Source organism: Hibiscus syriacus, unplaced genomic scaffold (genome assembly GCF_006381635.1).
Source record: "Hibiscus syriacus cultivar Baekdansim isolate YM2019G1 unplaced genomic scaffold, ASM638163v2 tig00110430_pilon, whole genome shotgun sequence".
NCBI lineage: Eukaryota > Viridiplantae > Streptophyta > Magnoliopsida > Malvales > Malvaceae > Hibiscus > Hibiscus syriacus.
Genome location: NW_024062734.1, coordinates 805,802 through 823,498, shown reverse-complemented (window position 1 = coordinate 823,498; position 17,697 = coordinate 805,802). Strand labels below are relative to the sequence as shown.

General features: G+C 32.6%; 3 protein-coding genes across 3 annotated transcripts; all 3 read right to left on the bottom strand.

Annotated features, from left to right (window-relative positions):
- Positions 1-1,056: 1,056 nt before the first annotated feature.
- LOC120125405 lies at positions 1,057-5,248 on the bottom strand. The gene is made up of 9 exons (XM_039143829.1): positions 5,187-5,248; positions 4,894-5,091; positions 4,584-4,807; positions 4,278-4,339; positions 2,566-2,784; positions 2,332-2,461; positions 1,918-2,255; positions 1,687-1,831; positions 1,057-1,410 (listed from the first exon to the last, which is right to left on the bottom strand). Exons 1-9 carry the CDS (start codon positions 5,194-5,196, stop codon positions 1,150-1,152), a joined length of 1,587 nt encoding a protein of 528 aa, XP_038999760.1. The 5' UTR covers positions 5,197-5,248; the 3' UTR covers positions 1,057-1,149.
- Positions 5,249-7,443: 2,195 nt separating this feature from the next.
- Positions 7,444-10,335, bottom strand: LOC120125406 (cytochrome P450 CYP82D47-like). Its single transcript, XM_039143831.1, has 3 exons — positions 9,752-10,335; positions 9,181-9,616; positions 7,444-8,299 (listed from the first exon to the last, which is right to left on the bottom strand). The coding sequence occupies exons 1-3, from the start codon at positions 10,252-10,254 to the stop codon at positions 7,667-7,669; spliced, it is 1,572 nt and encodes a 523-aa protein (XP_038999762.1). The 5' UTR covers positions 10,255-10,335; the 3' UTR covers positions 7,444-7,666.
- Positions 10,336-14,789: 4,454 nt separating this feature from the next.
- LOC120125407 (aquaporin PIP2-7-like) lies at positions 14,790-15,919 on the bottom strand. Its single transcript, XM_039143832.1, has 4 exons — positions 15,605-15,919; positions 15,241-15,536; positions 15,017-15,157; positions 14,790-14,932 (listed from the first exon to the last, which is right to left on the bottom strand). The coding sequence occupies exons 1-4, from the start codon at positions 15,861-15,863 to the stop codon at positions 14,813-14,815; spliced, it is 816 nt and encodes a 271-aa protein (XP_038999763.1). The 5' UTR covers positions 15,864-15,919; the 3' UTR covers positions 14,790-14,812.
- Positions 15,920-17,697: the final 1,778 nt, after the last annotated feature.

Here is a 17,697-nt window from a genome sequence, read left to right as displayed (position 1 = left end):
TGATGGACTCAAAGATGTAATTCCCTATAGTCAGGGGACCATTTTGCAACTTTTAATAGTCAAAAGACTCAACAATAATATCTTACAATCGAGGGACCATTTATGTATTTTACCCTAATTAAAATTGACTTAAAAGGTTAATTTTTGGGTTAAGTATCGATAGGTATCAATATATATATATATATGGAACTACAATGTTCAAACTAAAGTATTCATATTTGAACAATTATGTATATGGAGTGTGTATACGTTATTAATAACTAAGAAATATTATGAATATATACTATTTTATAAAGCTACCAAACAATCATGAAATGATTAAGGCTTTAACCTAGGCTTATAAATACATCCTTAATTATTCTAAATGTGATTTTAAACTTTAAATATACTTATTTTTATATTTTTATATAAATATATATACATTAATATTAATCGAAAATTCAATTGAAGATTACTTGATATTATAAAAAAATGAGACATTAATGATAACACTCTTAATCACTTTGATGATGTTACGTTATTAATTAGTTATCTATGATGCTAATGATATCTTATAATGTGACTACATTGTTTAATAAATGATTAATATAAACTAATGCAAAATTTAGTATTTATTTTAAAATAAGTATGTTTAATTGATAAGTTAGATTGATAATGATGATTTAACAGATTGTATGATCACGTAACTTGAGTTATATTTGTATTAGTTAATAATAGTGTTTGGTAATTAACATGGATTGTGGGTATGATTGGGACTCATGATTGACATATGTTATTTATAGTGTTTTATGTGGTCTTGTTTGCATTTAATAGGGATGAATCTAAATTTTTTTGAGGGGCTGAAATTTAATTAATTTTTTTTAATTTCTCAAGAGATTAAATTGAATTGCTTTTCGTTTTTGGAGGTCAGAAAACAATCTTGCCATAATATTAAACTTAAAGCTTTATAATTGTTAAGGGATTTAAACCGTGGATTTTCAATTTTGAGGGGTCTGCCTACTCCTCAAAATGAAATTCTTCATATTCAGAAAAGAAATGAAACTCACAAGATTCATCAAAGAGACTTTCTCCCAATTGGAATAATATCTTAATCTCCACATCAGCTGAAACAACAGACAAATCGAGGCTTGAAACAGGATCATGTTTAAGTTATAATTGTTGTTGTGTTTCACCATTGTTGGAATTTTCGATTCTTTGAATGGAACCTTTGAGCTCAACAAGAATGTGTGTTCTTGAAGGATTGAATGCTGTCTGTTTCCAAACCGAACCAGGCTCTTCCAATGGACTTGGATCTTGGTAAAGCTCGTATATAGATTCAGCTCCTGGGTTCAACTTGCTCACATTTGTCAAGCATTTTATCTCATCCGGGTCAATCAGTAAATTGCTTTCTCCATCTTTCCATGCTATCAACTGGATCACTCAACAAAAAACAAATAATTTTTGGCTTTCTTGAATCTTTTACCTAAAGACATTAGTTTTTTTGGGTAAACTATGTAATCAATCACTCACCTATTTCCGCAGGTGGGGTAAGAATCATCATCACCGTTAACTTTTTAACTTTTTAAATACGGACGATCAAAATAAAATCAACATGTAGTTTTAGATATGGTTTTGGGTGAAAAATAGTTGAGTAATCAAAACAGAACTATGAAAATAGGTAAATGACTAAATACGTTTCTTTGTTACCTTTGATGGGCCTCCCAGAGCATTGGTGGAATAGAGCCTGGCATTATCAACAAGTTGACAATATCCTGGAAATGCACTTGCAAACATTTTATGGGATTTCAACTGAGAATTTACTCTCACTGCTCTTTTCACCATTATTGCTCTCCTGCAAGATCCCCAAAACACATTGATATATATAGGTAACCCTATAATTTAAGCCAATATGGTAAAAGGTATTCTTCTTCCCATTACCTTATCCCCCTAATAACAGCTAGATATGCATCACAAACCACCCCAACCAGCTCTATTCTGTATGGTTTCCTATGACTCCCATTACCATTTTCTTGTTCATTCTCTTCCTCTTCCTCTTCCTTAACCTGCTCCCAATAATTATCGGTTACGGTGCCATCATCGGCCACTTTGTAGCCGACCCCCATTCGGTATTGGTGTTTGTGGACGTTTCGAGCCATTGCGATCGTCTGCTCCACAAAAGGCACCCACGATAACGTTCCGTCCATTACCACATCCCGACCTTCGTTCAATGCCGTCACCAGAAGCGACGATGCCGCATTGGTCGAAGATTGATGAACCTGATTATACACATATTTATACACACACATCAAATGTAAGTTATTTAAGAGGAAATTGAATGGAAGCTGTTTTTACTAGTTCAGCTGTTTGTAGCATATCATCATGGTGACCCCTAGAGCTCAGAGCTCTGTAAATAACGTCGGTTTCTTTGAAAGCATCCGCCTCTACCACCACCGCATTTGTGGCCGCTCCTAACCAGAATGGTCTGCAAATGTCCCATTAACAAGATCAAATACTCTGGGACGAATTATGAATTTGTTTAATTTTGTCTTCAGTCCTTCAAACTTTTAAAACTGAACTTGGTCTTACTCTTTGAGTATATCTTTGAGAACAGTGCTTTTGCCGGCACCCATACCGCCGCCCATAAGCAGCAGGACGGGGCTGCGCTGGCTGTGGGCCACCGGGACCATTACGTCAGTGTGATTAGAATCATCGTCCACGCGTCGCATGGCTTTCATCTCCTCCATCAATGTTGAGAACAGTCGTGTCACGTGTAGATCCTGGGTCAGCCTCTCAAATCTCTTCTTCCTATGATAATAATCATATAAAAATTATTGATCTATCAAACTAGCATTGATTGATAACTTCTTAACATTATTTTTATTGATTTTTTATTTGAGCAAATTACGCTATGAATAAAATTTCTCTTTGGTCCACCTTAGTTTGGGAAAATTTTATTTTAGTCCCAAAAAAATGTAAATTTTTCGTAGGTAATAAAATGGTAAAATTATCCTACATTCCTAGAAACTTATGAATTTAAAGTTATACTTTTAGTATTATTCTTTATTTTAAATTACTAACAACATTAAAATATTCCATTATTTAATTGATGCGATTTTTTTAAAGTTAGACTATGTATCATGTATGTTAATACGAGTCTTGTGAGATTTGTCTCATGTCGCAGTTAATTAGAAGGGGAATATTTCTCAGTTAATTAGAAGGGGAATATGTAAAGAGAGAAAATCTGTTAACCGAAAGTTTTTAATCATTTACTCTAAAAATCGTTTAAAAATACATTAATTTTTTAAAAATTCATCCTTGAGTTTAAAGATATCGTTTTACCATTATAAATATTATTCTTTATTCTAAATCACTAACACCATTACAATATTCCATGACTCAGTTGATGCGATTCTTTTAAAAATTCGCTCTTGAATTTGAAGCTATCCTCTTATTATTATTAATATTATTATTTATTTTTAATAGTATAAGGTTATTGTAATATATTATTTATTCAGAACTTTCTTAATTAATTGATTATATATATATATTTTATAGACGCAACTATTCAAAGTCAAAGTTTAAAAAAAACATTCTTTTTAATCAACCACTTAATGGTTCATATTATTCTTAATTCTAAAATACTAAATTATTAAAACATTTCATTATTCAGCCTATGTATATTCTTCTAAAATTTACCCTTGAATTTGAAGTTATCTTCTTGTTATTATTCTCAATCTTTTAATTTTCTTTTTTTTTACTTTTAAATTAATTAAATAATGATATTTAGTATAAAATTAATTTATTGTCTACTCACGTATGTATATGTTATGTCAATATTTTAATTCACATAAATTTATTTAATTAATAAAATATTAATAGTTAATTATTTATTTTTATAAAAGTTGGAATAATACCAAAATTAACCTCCGTTTATAAAAATGATCATTGTAACTCCTATTCTTTTTTCTGCAACATTTTGACCTCCAACGTTTTATTTTAGGATAAAATAACTTATAACATTTGACTGAATAGTCACTTTTACCCTCAATGTTTAATTTTAAGGTAAAAATGCTCCTATTTTGGAGCTTTAACCTTTGTTAACTAATGGTTTCCAATTATACGCGAGTATTTTTGACTCAAAATATAATGCTGGGTCAAAATGCTAAAAAGAATAGATGTCAAAAGGACTATTTAGTCGAATATTAGGGGCTTTTTTGACATTAAGCCAAAATTAAAATAATAAGTCATATTTGCTTAAGGAAGAATATGAAAGAAAATGAAATTAATCTCACTCTCACCTTGTAGCTGTCATCACTAAGTCCTTTAGCTTTGGTTTCTTCTCAGATTCAACACTCAGAACCTACCATTCAAGCAATTCCATTAAGATAACACATTGTACACTTAAAATGAAAATCTATGTCGGATCATTAATAAAAAGATAATGTTTAGTCGATTTAATATATCGACTACTGGGTTGGGACGGACGTGCTTATATTGAGATTTTGCAGTACTCAGTCCAGATTAACCGAGATCGGATTCACGTGGTTATACAAATAAAAGAAACGTTTACAGATTTCGAATTTGAAGATAAGAAACATTCAGACCTGGGTAATCATATCTGGAGCACGACTCCAATGGAAAGCAAAATAACAAAGGATGCATCTCTCCAACTCCTCCATCAACTTCACGTACAAATTCTCACCTCCTTCTTCCTTACCAAAATATTCAAACATCTTTACCTCACAATCTTCAGGATTTTTCAGATATTCATTAGCCAATTTGCAGAGCTCTGGACACTCATTTGCATCCTCAAACCCTAGCTGCCTGGCTGCATTAATCCCAAATCCACAAACCCAAAATCAAAACATTAAGTCCTTGAATGTTTATAAAAACAAGGGCTTTTATGTATATTACCAACGTAGTGGGAGAATCTTTCCAGCTTCCCAACACGGCAGGACTCGGTCCTATACAAGAAAGGGGTAATGATATTTTGATGTTCTTTAAGGGGTTCACTCTTCCGCCGTGTATAAGCTACTGCGGCGGCGGCGGCGGCGGCTCCGATTACAGAGGCAGCAACGATAGAGGTGATGATGGATATGCCATGGCCATGCTCTGCAGAGATTATTTTGACAGAAAATTACTAACAATTTACTTGAACTTGCAGTGTCAATAAATTAAAAGAGACAAGATTTTAGCTGAGCTTTTACCGTGACGCATTTTGTTGTTGTTGTGTGGTTGAGGATGCAAGGAAATGGTGGATGAAATGAATGTGGGTTGGAGGGATTTTATACACAGTAGAGCGGATAGGGTAGTATGTTATAAAATATGATAAATTTACAAAAGTTTAAAGATTATTTTATAATAATTTATTAAATTTAATATTTTTTATAATAATTTAATAAAATTTAATCATCATTTATAATCGTTTTAAACGTTTAATGGTTATTTTAAATTTATTATAATTTTAGTGATGAAAAGATTATTATAATAGATCCTAATTTTTTTTATAATTTACACTAAAGGGTTGTTTGTTTGTCTCTTAATAGAATCATTCAGCGCTGCAGCGTATTTGTTTCGCACCTTTGAATGATTTAATGTTGACTGATTCAACAAAACAGTGCTGAATAATTCAACACAGAAGTACATCTGAATGATTCAGAGCCATTATCAAACAACATGTCACATTCAGAGTTAATTCATACACAGACTCTAAATCATTTAATATTTAAAGCATTCATCACTTAATTATTATAACATAAACAAACAACCCCCAAAATTAAAATAAAAGTTTGCATTGTCATTTGTCGGTGGAATTCAAACTTTAAGTACGTGCTATTATAATCATACCAGAAAAGTGTACAATATATGGTGGTTCACTGCATTGATGTGACGATGCCAGCCTTTGTTTTCTTTTTAAAGTTGGTTCGCTAGTATTTAGTATATTGTACAGAAATTCATTTCCTTTACTAAATCAGACACATAAAACTCGTTCTAAGCAGACAATTAATTTTGTTTGATAGTTATTATTAAGAGTTAATTATATTATACGTCCTCAATTATGATTTTTATTTTAAATTTATTTATAATTAATTAAAAATCTTAATATTATCCTTAAATTATGACTATAATTTTAAATTAGTTTTTTAACTTTTAAATATTTCATTTTCATCCTCAAATTATCACCTTCATTCTCAATTGGTCCTAAACTTTTTAAACATTTCAATTTCATCCTATATATACTAATCACATCCTTTGTTAATAAAATCATTAGGTCAGGTTATATTATTATATGTTTGAACAATAAAATAAAATTTATGTCAAACTATGCTTGAAACTAAATATTTATTTGGATATGTTTGGGGAATTTAAAATGAGGGTCATAGTTTGAGGATGAAATTGGAATATTTAAAAGTTTAAGAACTAATTTAAAATAAAAGTTATAATTTAAGGATAAATTAAAATATTCAAAAGTTTAAACATCAATTTAAAACAATGATCATAATTTGGAGACATATAATACAATTAACTCTATTATTAAAGACACAACTAAATTGTAGCTAGAAATTACTGATAGTAGACTTTTTTGTTTGTCGAGATTATTTTTTAATTCAACAAAAAATTATTTTTGATAAAATATGATTGTTTTAAGAGATAAATTCATCAATAATTATTTTGACTTAGGTAATGACTGAACATCTATAAAATTATTTTTATAGAAAGATTTTTAATTTTTTAAAGGATAATTTTAATAGTTTGTTTAATGCCCCCAAATGTTAAATAGGGATTAAGTTGAACATTTCAAGAAGTATTACAGCTTAAATAAAAAGGGAATAAAGGTTAAAGCATCATGGTATAATTAGAACCTAAATTTTATTAGACTAAATAAATTAAAATTTAAAAAATAACCTCCAATCAAATGGTGACACATATTTCCAAGATTAAATTTTAGGTAAAATACACAAAATGTCACTAACATTTGAGTAAGTTTATATTTTCTCTCTGAAATTTCAAAAGTAACAAATATATCATTAATCTTATCGATTTATAACAAATCGAACATTAACATTAATATTTTATAATAAATCGGCCCCTTGATATTAATAACCGTTGAAGTGGGTGATGGAAAGATGATGTGACATGTTAGACTAATTTATTTACCACGTTGGACAATAATTGATCAACTTTTTCTTGACTCATTCTTTTCTCTCTCTCTCTCTTTTCTCCTATCATTTACTATCATTAGAGAGAGAGAAGTTTTTATGCAAAGAGAAAAAAAATCAAACGTTTGATCGTTAATTTAAAATTTTTCTTATATTTTAATTTTTTTTATACTTTCTATTAATTTACGTCTGTACATGTTTACAATAATAGTTTATGGCCCAAGCAAAGAGAACCCATCCCTAGGGGAAGACCAAAACCTAGGCTTAGGCTTAGGCTTAGGCTTAGAAGCCAAGGTGACCGATCGCTCATATTGTACTAGAACTAATGGATAAAAATACATGCAATAGGCTATCTATTTGATGTCAAGTCGCTATAGAGATTTGCAAGAGAAAGTTTACACAATTAAAGGCGAAGAAATAGAGGTGTACAAGTTGATAAAAGCATTGTACGAACTGTAGCAGGCTTCTTGGACATGGAAATGGTATAGCAAGATTGATGAATACTTTCAGCAAAATGAGTTCTACGCCTATAGCTCATAGAGCTTAGATTCAAGACGCGGAGTGATGAGAACTTCAAGAGGGGTTGCTTTCAGATTAGTTAACCCCGTGCTTTCCGTCATATCGATGTCTTCGAACTTCGACGGCTTAGTGACTTCAAAACCATGCAAGAAGCTGCCTAAGATGAAGTGCAACATCCTGAGGGCAAGTGAGGCACCGGGGCACGATCTTCTTCCCGAACCGAAAGGTACGAATTCGAAAGATTGGCCTTGAAAATCGATATTCTTATTGTTGGTAACAAATCTCTCTGGCCGGAATTCATGGGGGTCCGTCCAAACACGTTCGTCGCGTTGAATCTTCCAGGCGTTTACCAGTAGTCGTGTACCAGGTGGAATGTGGTAGCCGGTCGATAGGGTGCAATCTTCTAATGCAGCCCGATGACCAATGACCGGTACAGGAGGGTATAACCGCAACGTTTCTTTGACGACGGCTTGAAGGTAGACAAGGTTTTTTATATCAGATTCTTGCAATGGTCTATGCATGCCAACGTGCATGTCTAGCTCATCCTGTGCTTTTTTTAGCACGCGAGGATTGTTCAGTAGCAAAGACAGTGCCCAAATGAGTGCCACCATGGTTGTGTCGTTCCCCGCAAAGGCTAAAGCCTACCAAAACAATATAACATTATTTGGAATAATTTGGTCAAAACCGGTACGCGGAGTTTAAATAAATTCCGTTGTGTTAAAGAATTCGTAAGTGAAAAACAAAACTAAACGATATCAACATAGAAAATAACATACACAAGATATCAAATTTATCGTTGTTCGACATTGTCTATCTTTACAAATAAAAAGCACAATAATCCATTATAAACGTAGATATTATGAATGATACAAATATATGATATTTTTAAAATCTTATATTTATACCAAAATTCGGGGTATCCCAAATCACTCTCTCAATATCCGTACAAAATTTATCTCTTCAATGTAAATATCAAAAGTTACATGGACTATGAAAAGATTTCACCTCTATAAATAAAATATCTCTCATAATTCCAAAGGTTTATGCATAAACATTTGACTAAATAGTCACATTACCCTCTTTTTAAGCATTTTAACCTCAAACGTTTCATTTTGTGTAAAAAAATTTCTTCGCGAATGCAAATCGTTAGTTAATAAACAGTTAGCGCTCCAAAATAAGAGTTTTTTCCCTCTAAAATAAAACATTGAAAGTTCAAAATGCTCTAAAAGAAGAAAATTAGTCAAAATAATTATTTAATCAATGTCGATAATTTCCCCCCTAAAATGAAGGTTAGCATCCAAAACACTAAAAATATATGAGCTAATGTGACTATTTAATAAAATATTAGATACATTTTTGACATTATGACTTTGATATTTATAGAGTTAAAATATTTAATCACCAAAAAATTTTAATTCCATAAAATTTATTGTATAAATAAGTATTTACTTATTAAATAAATTTAGTTATTAAATAATACTAAAATCTAATTTAATTATTAAATTAAAATTTGATTCAATATCAAACATGTAGCCTTGTTGATCGTATCGGAGTCGAAAGAACCGATATCGGCATCGTCGAGAATATTGAGCAACACATCCATGAAATCCTGCTCTTCTATCACTCCTTCACTCCTAAGCCTCCTCTGTTTATGCTCCTCCAGCCACCCTCCAATAATGCTATCCAATTCTTTCGCTGTTCTTTTCATGGCCTTTTTGTGTCCCTGAAAATCCAGCCACCCAAGATACGGTACAGCATCGGACAACACAAACACCCCGAACCAATAAGACACGTCTCTCATTACTTGCTGACATCGTCGTGCCTCGGCTTCGTCGCAATCGGCGTCCGGTCCGAAGTATCTTTTCCCTCCCACCATTCTCAAAACGATATTATGAGTTAATTCCCCAAACCACTGCTTCATATCCACCAACACTCCACTATCTCTGTCAAGCCATGACCTGTACTAACAGAAAACGTAGGATTTTATGTTACAAGGATAAAATTAAAAAATTAAAAAAAATGAAATAAATTATCAATAAAGACACGAACAAAATATATAAAATATATAATAATTTGAAATTTTCATGAAAAACCTAAATAATCCTCTTATCGCAGTCTTCACTTCCGAAACTCGTATATATTCGAGTGTATCGATCCGGTTGTTAGATAAAAGCTCGAGCGTGGCAATCTTGCGCATCTGACGCCAATAGGGTCCGTAAGGGGCGAACCCGAACAAAGCAAAATCATAGCCGAGAAGCTTGGAAGCAGCGATGTTTGGTCTCGTGGAAAAGACCTTATCGTGGACGGTGAAACATTCTTTGGCCATCTCCCAAGCATTTAAAACTAACGCTTTGTTTGATCCTAGCCTTATGGAGAAAACAGGTCCATATTTGTCGGCCATAGAACCCAATGTTTTGTGGGTGAGCTGCTGACTGCCGAAGAGGTGCATGTGGCCGATGATCGGTAAAGCACCACCGGCTTGTGGTGGTGCACAGCAGCTTTGGGTTCGCTTGTTGGACGACTGATAAAAGTAAATGCAAAATAAAAGAGTAAGGGTGCAGAGTATGGTGAACAGGTACTGCGAGAGAGGATCCATTGGAAGATTTCAAAGCTTATGAGTTTGATCTCAAACCATCCATTTTGAAGTGAGAGAGTGCTTTCGGTTGATCTTAATGGAGTTAGATATTTTTCTACATGTTGATTGGAGGCTGCAGTGTCTTTTCACATCCATTTAAGCAAGCATAATAAATATAATTTTTTAATAATTTAACAAAATAATATATATTTAGTATTCTCGATAAATATTATTGTTTGAATTTATAACCTTTTCTTTATCATTAAATTCACTCGAAGAATTCAATAAACCTTTAATCAAAGAATGAATGTTTATCCATGGAAATTTCAGGAATTGGTGGCAATAAAGACTTAGGTGGCAAATCAATCCATATCACCTACAATTATAACATATCATTTGGTATTTTAATTCAAACACGCAATTTATAATAGCCATAAAACTTGTTAAACTTATAAAACAACAAAGATATTCAAGAGAAAATAAATGTTAAAAGTTATTTTATTAGTGTATGCATGTCGTGTAAGCTAATTATTTTCGATGATATTTTTTTTTAATAATTTGGATGATTATAAAATGATATAAGATTATAACATATCATTATTTTTTTAACAATATTCACTGATTATTATTGATTGTATGTTTATTAATATGTCTAAGAGATACTTTTAGTTATTATTGATTATAACGTAATATTTATTTTAAAAAAATTTAATCATTAACAAGACATAATCTATAAACGTAATTATTAAAATTTAAAATTTATAGAATAAAATAACACTCCCTTCTACATAAAAGAACCATAAATGAGACAAACGATAAAACAAATATTTTACGCACATAGGTAAAAAAAGTAATATTATTAATTCATAATCCTGAAAATGGGAGAAGAAAAATTCCACGTGAGGAAAGCTGGGCAAAATTAATTATAGTCTATCCACTCTGAGCCAAGCAAGTGCAAGTTGTATCTCTCCTTTCACTTGTGAAAACCTCTCTCTACAAACCCAATGTGTCTTCACCTTCATTCCTATTCACTCTTCTCTCTCTTTCAATGGGTGGCAGTGCCTACCCAGTATTCATTTTAAATACAATTCTTCTCTATTCACAGCCATTTGAATGAGAGATTAATAATATCAAGGGAGGGGGGGGGCAAAACACAAATAAAGTCACAAGTCACTGCTGTGTTTTTTTCTTTTTTTTATGTTTAGTTGTGACTTGGAACCTTATTGTTTCCTTATATCATGCAGATTCAGAGTCATCGACGACCAAATTTGGTTTTGGTGGTGGTATTGAGCAACGTCCCGTTTTCCCTAAACCTCGTCGCCTCGTTGGACCTGCTGCAGTTCCTGAGTTTCTCACTCCCCTCCTGCTGAAAAGTCAACTTAACATGCAAGTGGCCAAATTGATGGCAACCTTTCGGTGGAGAGTCGAAGACAATAAAATTTTCGGTGCATGTTCATTAATTGGTATTAAATTGTTGATTTTTGAATAATGGTTAAATCATAATTTAGTCATTGTATTTTAAGATATTTATAAAATTAGTCCCTAAGCTTCAACTATAAATACCCTAGTTCATTTAGTTTCAAATCCATCCCAAATATTTTTAGCTTTCTCCCAATACTAGATAATTTAGAGAGTTTCTTGAGAGTTGTTTTCTCATTTTTATCAAGAGAGAATTATCATTGTTTTCTCCTTGGTAGATCGAGAGAAGTTGTAATTCCTATTTTCTCATAATGAAATTCTTCTACCGTTGCCCGTGGTTTTTACCCTATATTATTTAGGGGTTTTCCACGTAAATTTTGTGTCTCTTTTATCTTCATTTTTATTTTCTCAAATTATCAGTTACGATTTTGCTCTATTCGATAGCTGTCTTCTACAGCACCTCATATGTACCAAACACAGGTTTGAATTGATTTCTCCTTTGATTTCTCGGTTGATTCTTATTTAGTATGACAAATCTTCAACGGCATCCAATCGTTTTCTGATGGACGGTGTGGAGTTATCAACATGATTGTTGTGAAGGTTAGTTGATACCACTTTCAAAATCCACGGTTTTTAATTAGAGACGTAAATGAATCAAATTTGAACATATAAAGTTATATTTACGTCACTTTATTTATTTATGAATATGTTCATATTTGGTTTATTTTCGTTTAATTTTTCAATATCGTGTTCATTTTGTTTATTTATTCTTGAAGATGTTCGTATTCATTGATTTAACGTTCACAAACATATTTATTTAATGTTCATAGATATATTAGGTTAACGTTCTATTAATGTTTGACAACCAATGCATTTAATGTTCATTTAATGTTCTATTAATGGTGAAATTACATCACTAGTCCTTAATTTATTTAGATTTTATAGTTTGAACTCTAAAGTTAACCTTATATTTAATTTAGTCTATATCTTTATCAATATTTAAAATATAAAAAATAAAATGAAAAGGAGAACCGAGTAAATGAGCTTATAAACGAGTCGATAAAAGAGCTTATAAACAAGTCAACAAACGAACTTATAAAACCAACAAACTAGCTTGTTCGTGAATATAACGAATAATAAATGTTCAATCGTCCTTGCAGTCACTAATGCTCGAACCCGTGACCTCTAGGAACAACAACGACTCTTGTAACAATTTATATAAGTTGATTTGTGTAAGAATTCAATTTTTAGATATCCATTACATATGTTGGATTATAATATGAACAAGAATAAATATGTTAGTTGTTAAGCATCAGTCCTTTCACCCGCAGTCAATAAAAAGAAGAGTAATATAGTTGATCAAAGTAATCAACCATCTCACTGAAGTTGTAAGGTTATTTCAAAGAGTGGAAACAAATATTAGACTATTTTTTTTTTCTAATTTTACCCTTCTTTAAATGTGTAACCATTCGAGATTTAAAGTTTTTTTTTTCAAAAGTTGAATGCTCGATTCAAACCCAAAATTTAATATATAAGTTTATATAATTATATGCTAGATAAGTTACATATTAGTTCTTTAATTATAAGATTTTTTATTATATCTGTTAACTATAAAAAAATACAAAATGATTATTCTAATAAAAATGAAATATATTGATCATTTTCTGTTAAAAAACAATGAGAGATATTTTAACTCTTTATATATTATAATAATTTGGTTATGACTTTTTTATGTTTAATGGATTTTGGATAGTGGTCCTGAGAGATGAGAGGCAATGATTTAGGGGCATGGGTGAACAACGGATATAATGATATTGATTATTAATTTTAGTAATTTGATTATTACTTTAATCTTAAATCTTTACTTATTATTAACTTAGTTATTAGTCAACAATTACTAAAGTAATTGATTAAAAGTTCTTAATTAACATCTGTTTTTTTAGATTATGAATTCAATATTCATTAGAAATAAATTTTTTATTCTCATTTTCTAAGGAGATACAACGAGAAGCACAAAAAAGAAGTGCTGACTAATCAGATGGGTGGGTGGGGGTGGGAATCTAAGGTGAAATGAAAAAAGTTTCAAAGTAGTGCTGACCTGTCATATCCTAGAATCAAGGAAAATCAATGCATATCCTAATCACAACAAATGAGAGGAAACTTTTAACTTTTAAGTAGGGCTGACCTTGGAGGCAGCTCTTTTTGACAATGTGCATGGTCACTCTTTTTATGTGCGGGTTGCAGTCCCATCAAATGTGACCAAAGATCTGTTTCTATGGAACAAAATATATGTAATGGACTCGGGCATTGTTTAGGTACGTTATTCAATTAAATAGAGCTTTTATTTTACACACACGTGGGAGTGAAGTTGATTTGGCATAATTAGGATTGTAAATGAGTAATTTAAGTATGATTAAGTTTGATTATATTTGAAAATTTTAAAGCTGAGTTTGACTCGACTCAAAAGTTCGTGAGCTTGAAATTTTCAAACTCGACTTGAGTTCGAAAATATTTGAACTCAAAATATTCTCAGATTTAGTTCGATTGAAGTTCAAACTTAAGTCTAAACATAAACCTTAAGTATATGAAAGTATTAATTTGTATTAAAAAAACACATAAAACATGTAGATGTTAATATTATTAATAATTTAATTTAAAAAAATAAATTTAATATATTATTTTTTCGAATATCAAGTAGTTCGTTTCAGCTCGATAAAAACTCGAGTCAACTTCAAGCTCGAATCAAGTCCATTTAATTAGAGTATTAATTGAGTTTTAACTAAATCAAACTCGAATAGCTCACAATCTGTCTCATCTTAATTATGTCCCTAAACTTAATTCTAATTATTGTTAAACGGTTGGTGGACTTGCCTCATAAGCATTCATTTCTTATTTTGTTGGACTTTGCCACATTATCATGTAAATGGAAACTCATCTCAACCGGCAGTCCCATATCGATCTCGTTGCATTAATTGATAAAGTTATATATATAAGCCTGCCCATTGCATTCAAATTCCCATACCTACTCCACTGACTTTCATTCAAGACTAATCATACAGTAAATGATAAAAGGAAAGGCATTTTTAAATTTAACAATGAAACACAGAAAATTACACAGAAGAGAAAGCTTATCATTTAACATCCAAGGGGATCGGCGTTTTTAGATTACAGGGCTGCTGCGGAAGGATTTCAAAGCTTTGCTGGCCGTAGTCCTCAGAATGTATTGATGATATGCCGCAGCCGCGATCGCTCCGATGAAAGGGTCGACCCAAAATATCCACTGTTTTTTCATCACCAACACACTATTACTAAACGTTTAATCCACATGTTCATGGTGAAAAAATGAAATCAATAATAAATTAACCTGATCATTCCAGGCTTTTTCACCGTTGTAGATCACGACCGCACCGAGGCTCCTAGCCGGATTTATCCCGGTGCCGGTGATGGGAATGGTGGCCAAATGCACCACAAACACAGCAAATCCGATTGGCAAGGGAGCTAACACCTAATCAAAGTCAGACACACAGAAAAGCTTAGTTACATTAAGAGTAGTTGTTACTTAGAGTTTTGTGCTACAATATTACTCACAGGGACGTGAGAATCACGTGCACTTCTTTTGGGATCGGTGGCGGAGAAAACGGTGTAGACGAGGACGAAAGTTCCGATTATCTCGGCTCCCAAAGCGGTGGCATTCGAGTACCCGGGAGCCACAGTGTTGGCACCGCCCCCATACATATTGTATGCGTGCCTCATGAATGCCTTGGCTAAACCTGCGCCACAAATAGCTCCCAGGCACTGTGCAACTATGTACGCCACCGCTCTAGCCAATGAAACCTTCCGGGCGACGAACAGCCCGAACGTGACGGCCGGATTAATGTGACCACCTGTTTAGCAAGTTCACATTTAAATGTTTGATCATAGAAAAGACGAGACAAATGACGAAATAGAATACCGGAGATGCCGGCAGTGCAGTAGACGAGAACGAAGATCATGCCACCGACGGCCCAAGCAATACCGAGAAGACCAACACCGTCGCAAGGGCCGGTTTGTTGGTTGTGACCGATAACAGTGGCAACTAAGATGTAAAGAAACAGAAGGGTAGCAACGAACTCGGCTAGGAGAGCTCTGTAAAAGGACCAGCTCTTGAGCTCTTCCATGTCCAACAACCGTGCCGGCGGCGGGTCTACGTAATCCTTCCCACTATTCTCCATGCTCGCTACCTATCTTCCTACAATCTCTCGTCTTGTTTGCTCGAAGCAAACCTGTTGATGTGCTAATTGACTTGCTCTTGCAATTAAGGCTAGGCAGTGGTACTTCCTTTCCAAATAAATAAGCCCTTTGACAATAATGTTATTGAGTGACTGTAGTGACCAATGAAAGATTTTATACGAGAAAAATTAATATTAAAAATTCAGAAATATAAAATTATAAAATTTTAAAGGTAAAAATTTAGACTATCGGTAAAAGAAATTAAAAAACATTTAAAATATATTTAAATTTAAAATTTTTAAAAAATACAATGATATCTGATTACATTAGTTATATTAATTTACGGTTAGCATGTGACCCAACAATTAAGCAATAGTTTATTTTGTTGGCAGCCCACCAAGTGTGCAATCTAATAAAAAAGGGACATAGCCTCAAGCAAGTTTGTTGCAAAAACTTCTGATTTCTATGAGAAAAGTCCTTTATTAGATGGTCGGTCAGATTTTATAAAGAGAAAATAACCTAGTGATAAAAAATGTCTTATAATATATATAATTTTAATCAATTTTTTTGTATTTGTCAAAATGACCAACTAAATCGCAATGCGATTGATAATTCGCAACGTAATATCCGATATCGCAAATCAATTTCCAGATTCGCAACGCGAACTTCGACTATCGCATTGCGATTTACATATTCGCATTGCTATAGTCAAAGTTCGAGTTGCGATAGTCCAAGTTCGCGTTGCGATTTATTCCAAATTCGTTGCGATAGTCCAAAATCGCAACGACTGGTGGTATTGCATTTGTTTCTTAAGAATTTTCTCTAAAAAGATAGTATTCGCGCGGACGTGTCGAAGACAAGTATTACCACGACCACGACCACGACCACGACCCGAGACGGACGGCGGCGACGCGCGAGAGTTTCCCTTGTTCTCTATCACTCAACAAGGAAGTGGGAAAGCCAATCCTTAAATACCATTCCCAATAGTGTTTTCAATACTATGTGGGATTGAGCATTACCAACACTTGTTTCCAATACTATGTGATTATTCAGGAAACAATTAACAATCATGCACCTTAAAACAACTGAATCAACAACCAATTGCATTAGTATTATACGATTAAATATGTTATAATTAAAAGTCAATCTACAATCAATCGCGATTATTGCAATTTTAAGCAAAACATTCAAAAAAAATTGCATCACTCGCGAGAAAAAAAAATTTGTTATCGTGCAATTACAATCAATTGAAAATAAATTAGAATTGCATGAAAACTAAACGAACCACAAATACTTTTCATAAAAATACTAAAGTCATTAACTATAATTCACAAATAATATCACTATTTAAGGCTCAATCCCACATAGTATTGGGAACAAGTGTTGGTAATGCTCAATCCCACATAGTATTGTAAACACTATTGGGAATAGTATTTAAGGCTTGACTTTCCCACTTCATTGTTGAGTGATAGAGAACAAGGGAACTCTCGTGCGTCGCCGCCGCCGCCGCCGTCCGTCTCGTCTCGGGTCGGGTCGGGTCGTGGTAATACGTGTATTCGACACATCCGCGCTAATACTATATTTTTAGAGAAAATTCTTAAGAAACAAATGCAATACCACCAGGAACTTGGAATAAATCGCAACGCGAACTTCGACTATCGCAACAAATTTGGAATAAATCGCAACGAATTTAGAATAAATCGCAACGCGAACTTCGACTATCGCAACGAACTTGAAATAAATCGCAACGCGAACTTCGACTATCGCAACGAACTTGGACTATCGCAACGAATTTGGAATAAATCGCAACGCGAACTTGGACTATCGCAACGAATT

What these genes read in the sequence shown, in the direction of transcription:
- LOC120125406 (XM_039143831.1), bottom strand. Translation starts at nt 10,254, where the DNA reads ATGGATCCTCTCTCGCAGTACCTGTTCACCATACTCTGCACCCTTACT. An exon ending in GCGATAAGAGGATTATTTAG is followed by an intron (nt 9,617 to 9,751) that starts GTTTTTCATGAA and finishes CTGTTAGTACAG; the next exon opens with GTCATGGCTTGACAGAGATA. An exon ending in TCAACAAGGCTACATGTTTG is followed by an intron (nt 8,300 to 9,180) that starts ATATTGAATCAA and finishes TTGTTTTGGTAG; the next exon opens with GCTTTAGCCTTTGCGGGGAA.
- LOC120125407 (XM_039143832.1), bottom strand. Translation starts at nt 15,863, where the DNA reads ATGGAGAATAGTGGGAAGGATTACGTAGACCCGCCGCCGGCACGGTTG. An exon ending in CTGCACTGCCGGCATCTCCG is followed by an intron (nt 15,537 to 15,604) that starts GTATTCTATTTC and finishes CTTGCTAAACAG; the next exon opens with GTGGTCACATTAATCCGGCC. An exon ending in CACGTGATTCTCACGTCCCT is followed by an intron (nt 15,158 to 15,240) that starts GTGAGTAATATT and finishes GACTTTGATTAG; the next exon opens with GTGTTAGCTCCCTTGCCAAT.
- LOC120125405 (XM_039143829.1), bottom strand. An exon ending in CTCCAGATATGATTACCCAG is followed by an intron (nt 4,340 to 4,583) that starts GTCTGAATGTTT and finishes CTTGAATGGTAG; the next exon opens with GTTCTGAGTGTTGAATCTGA. An exon ending in CTCAAAGATATACTCAAAGA is followed by an intron (nt 2,462 to 2,565) that starts GTAAGACCAAGT and finishes GGACATTTGCAG; the next exon opens with ACCATTCTGGTTAGGAGCGG.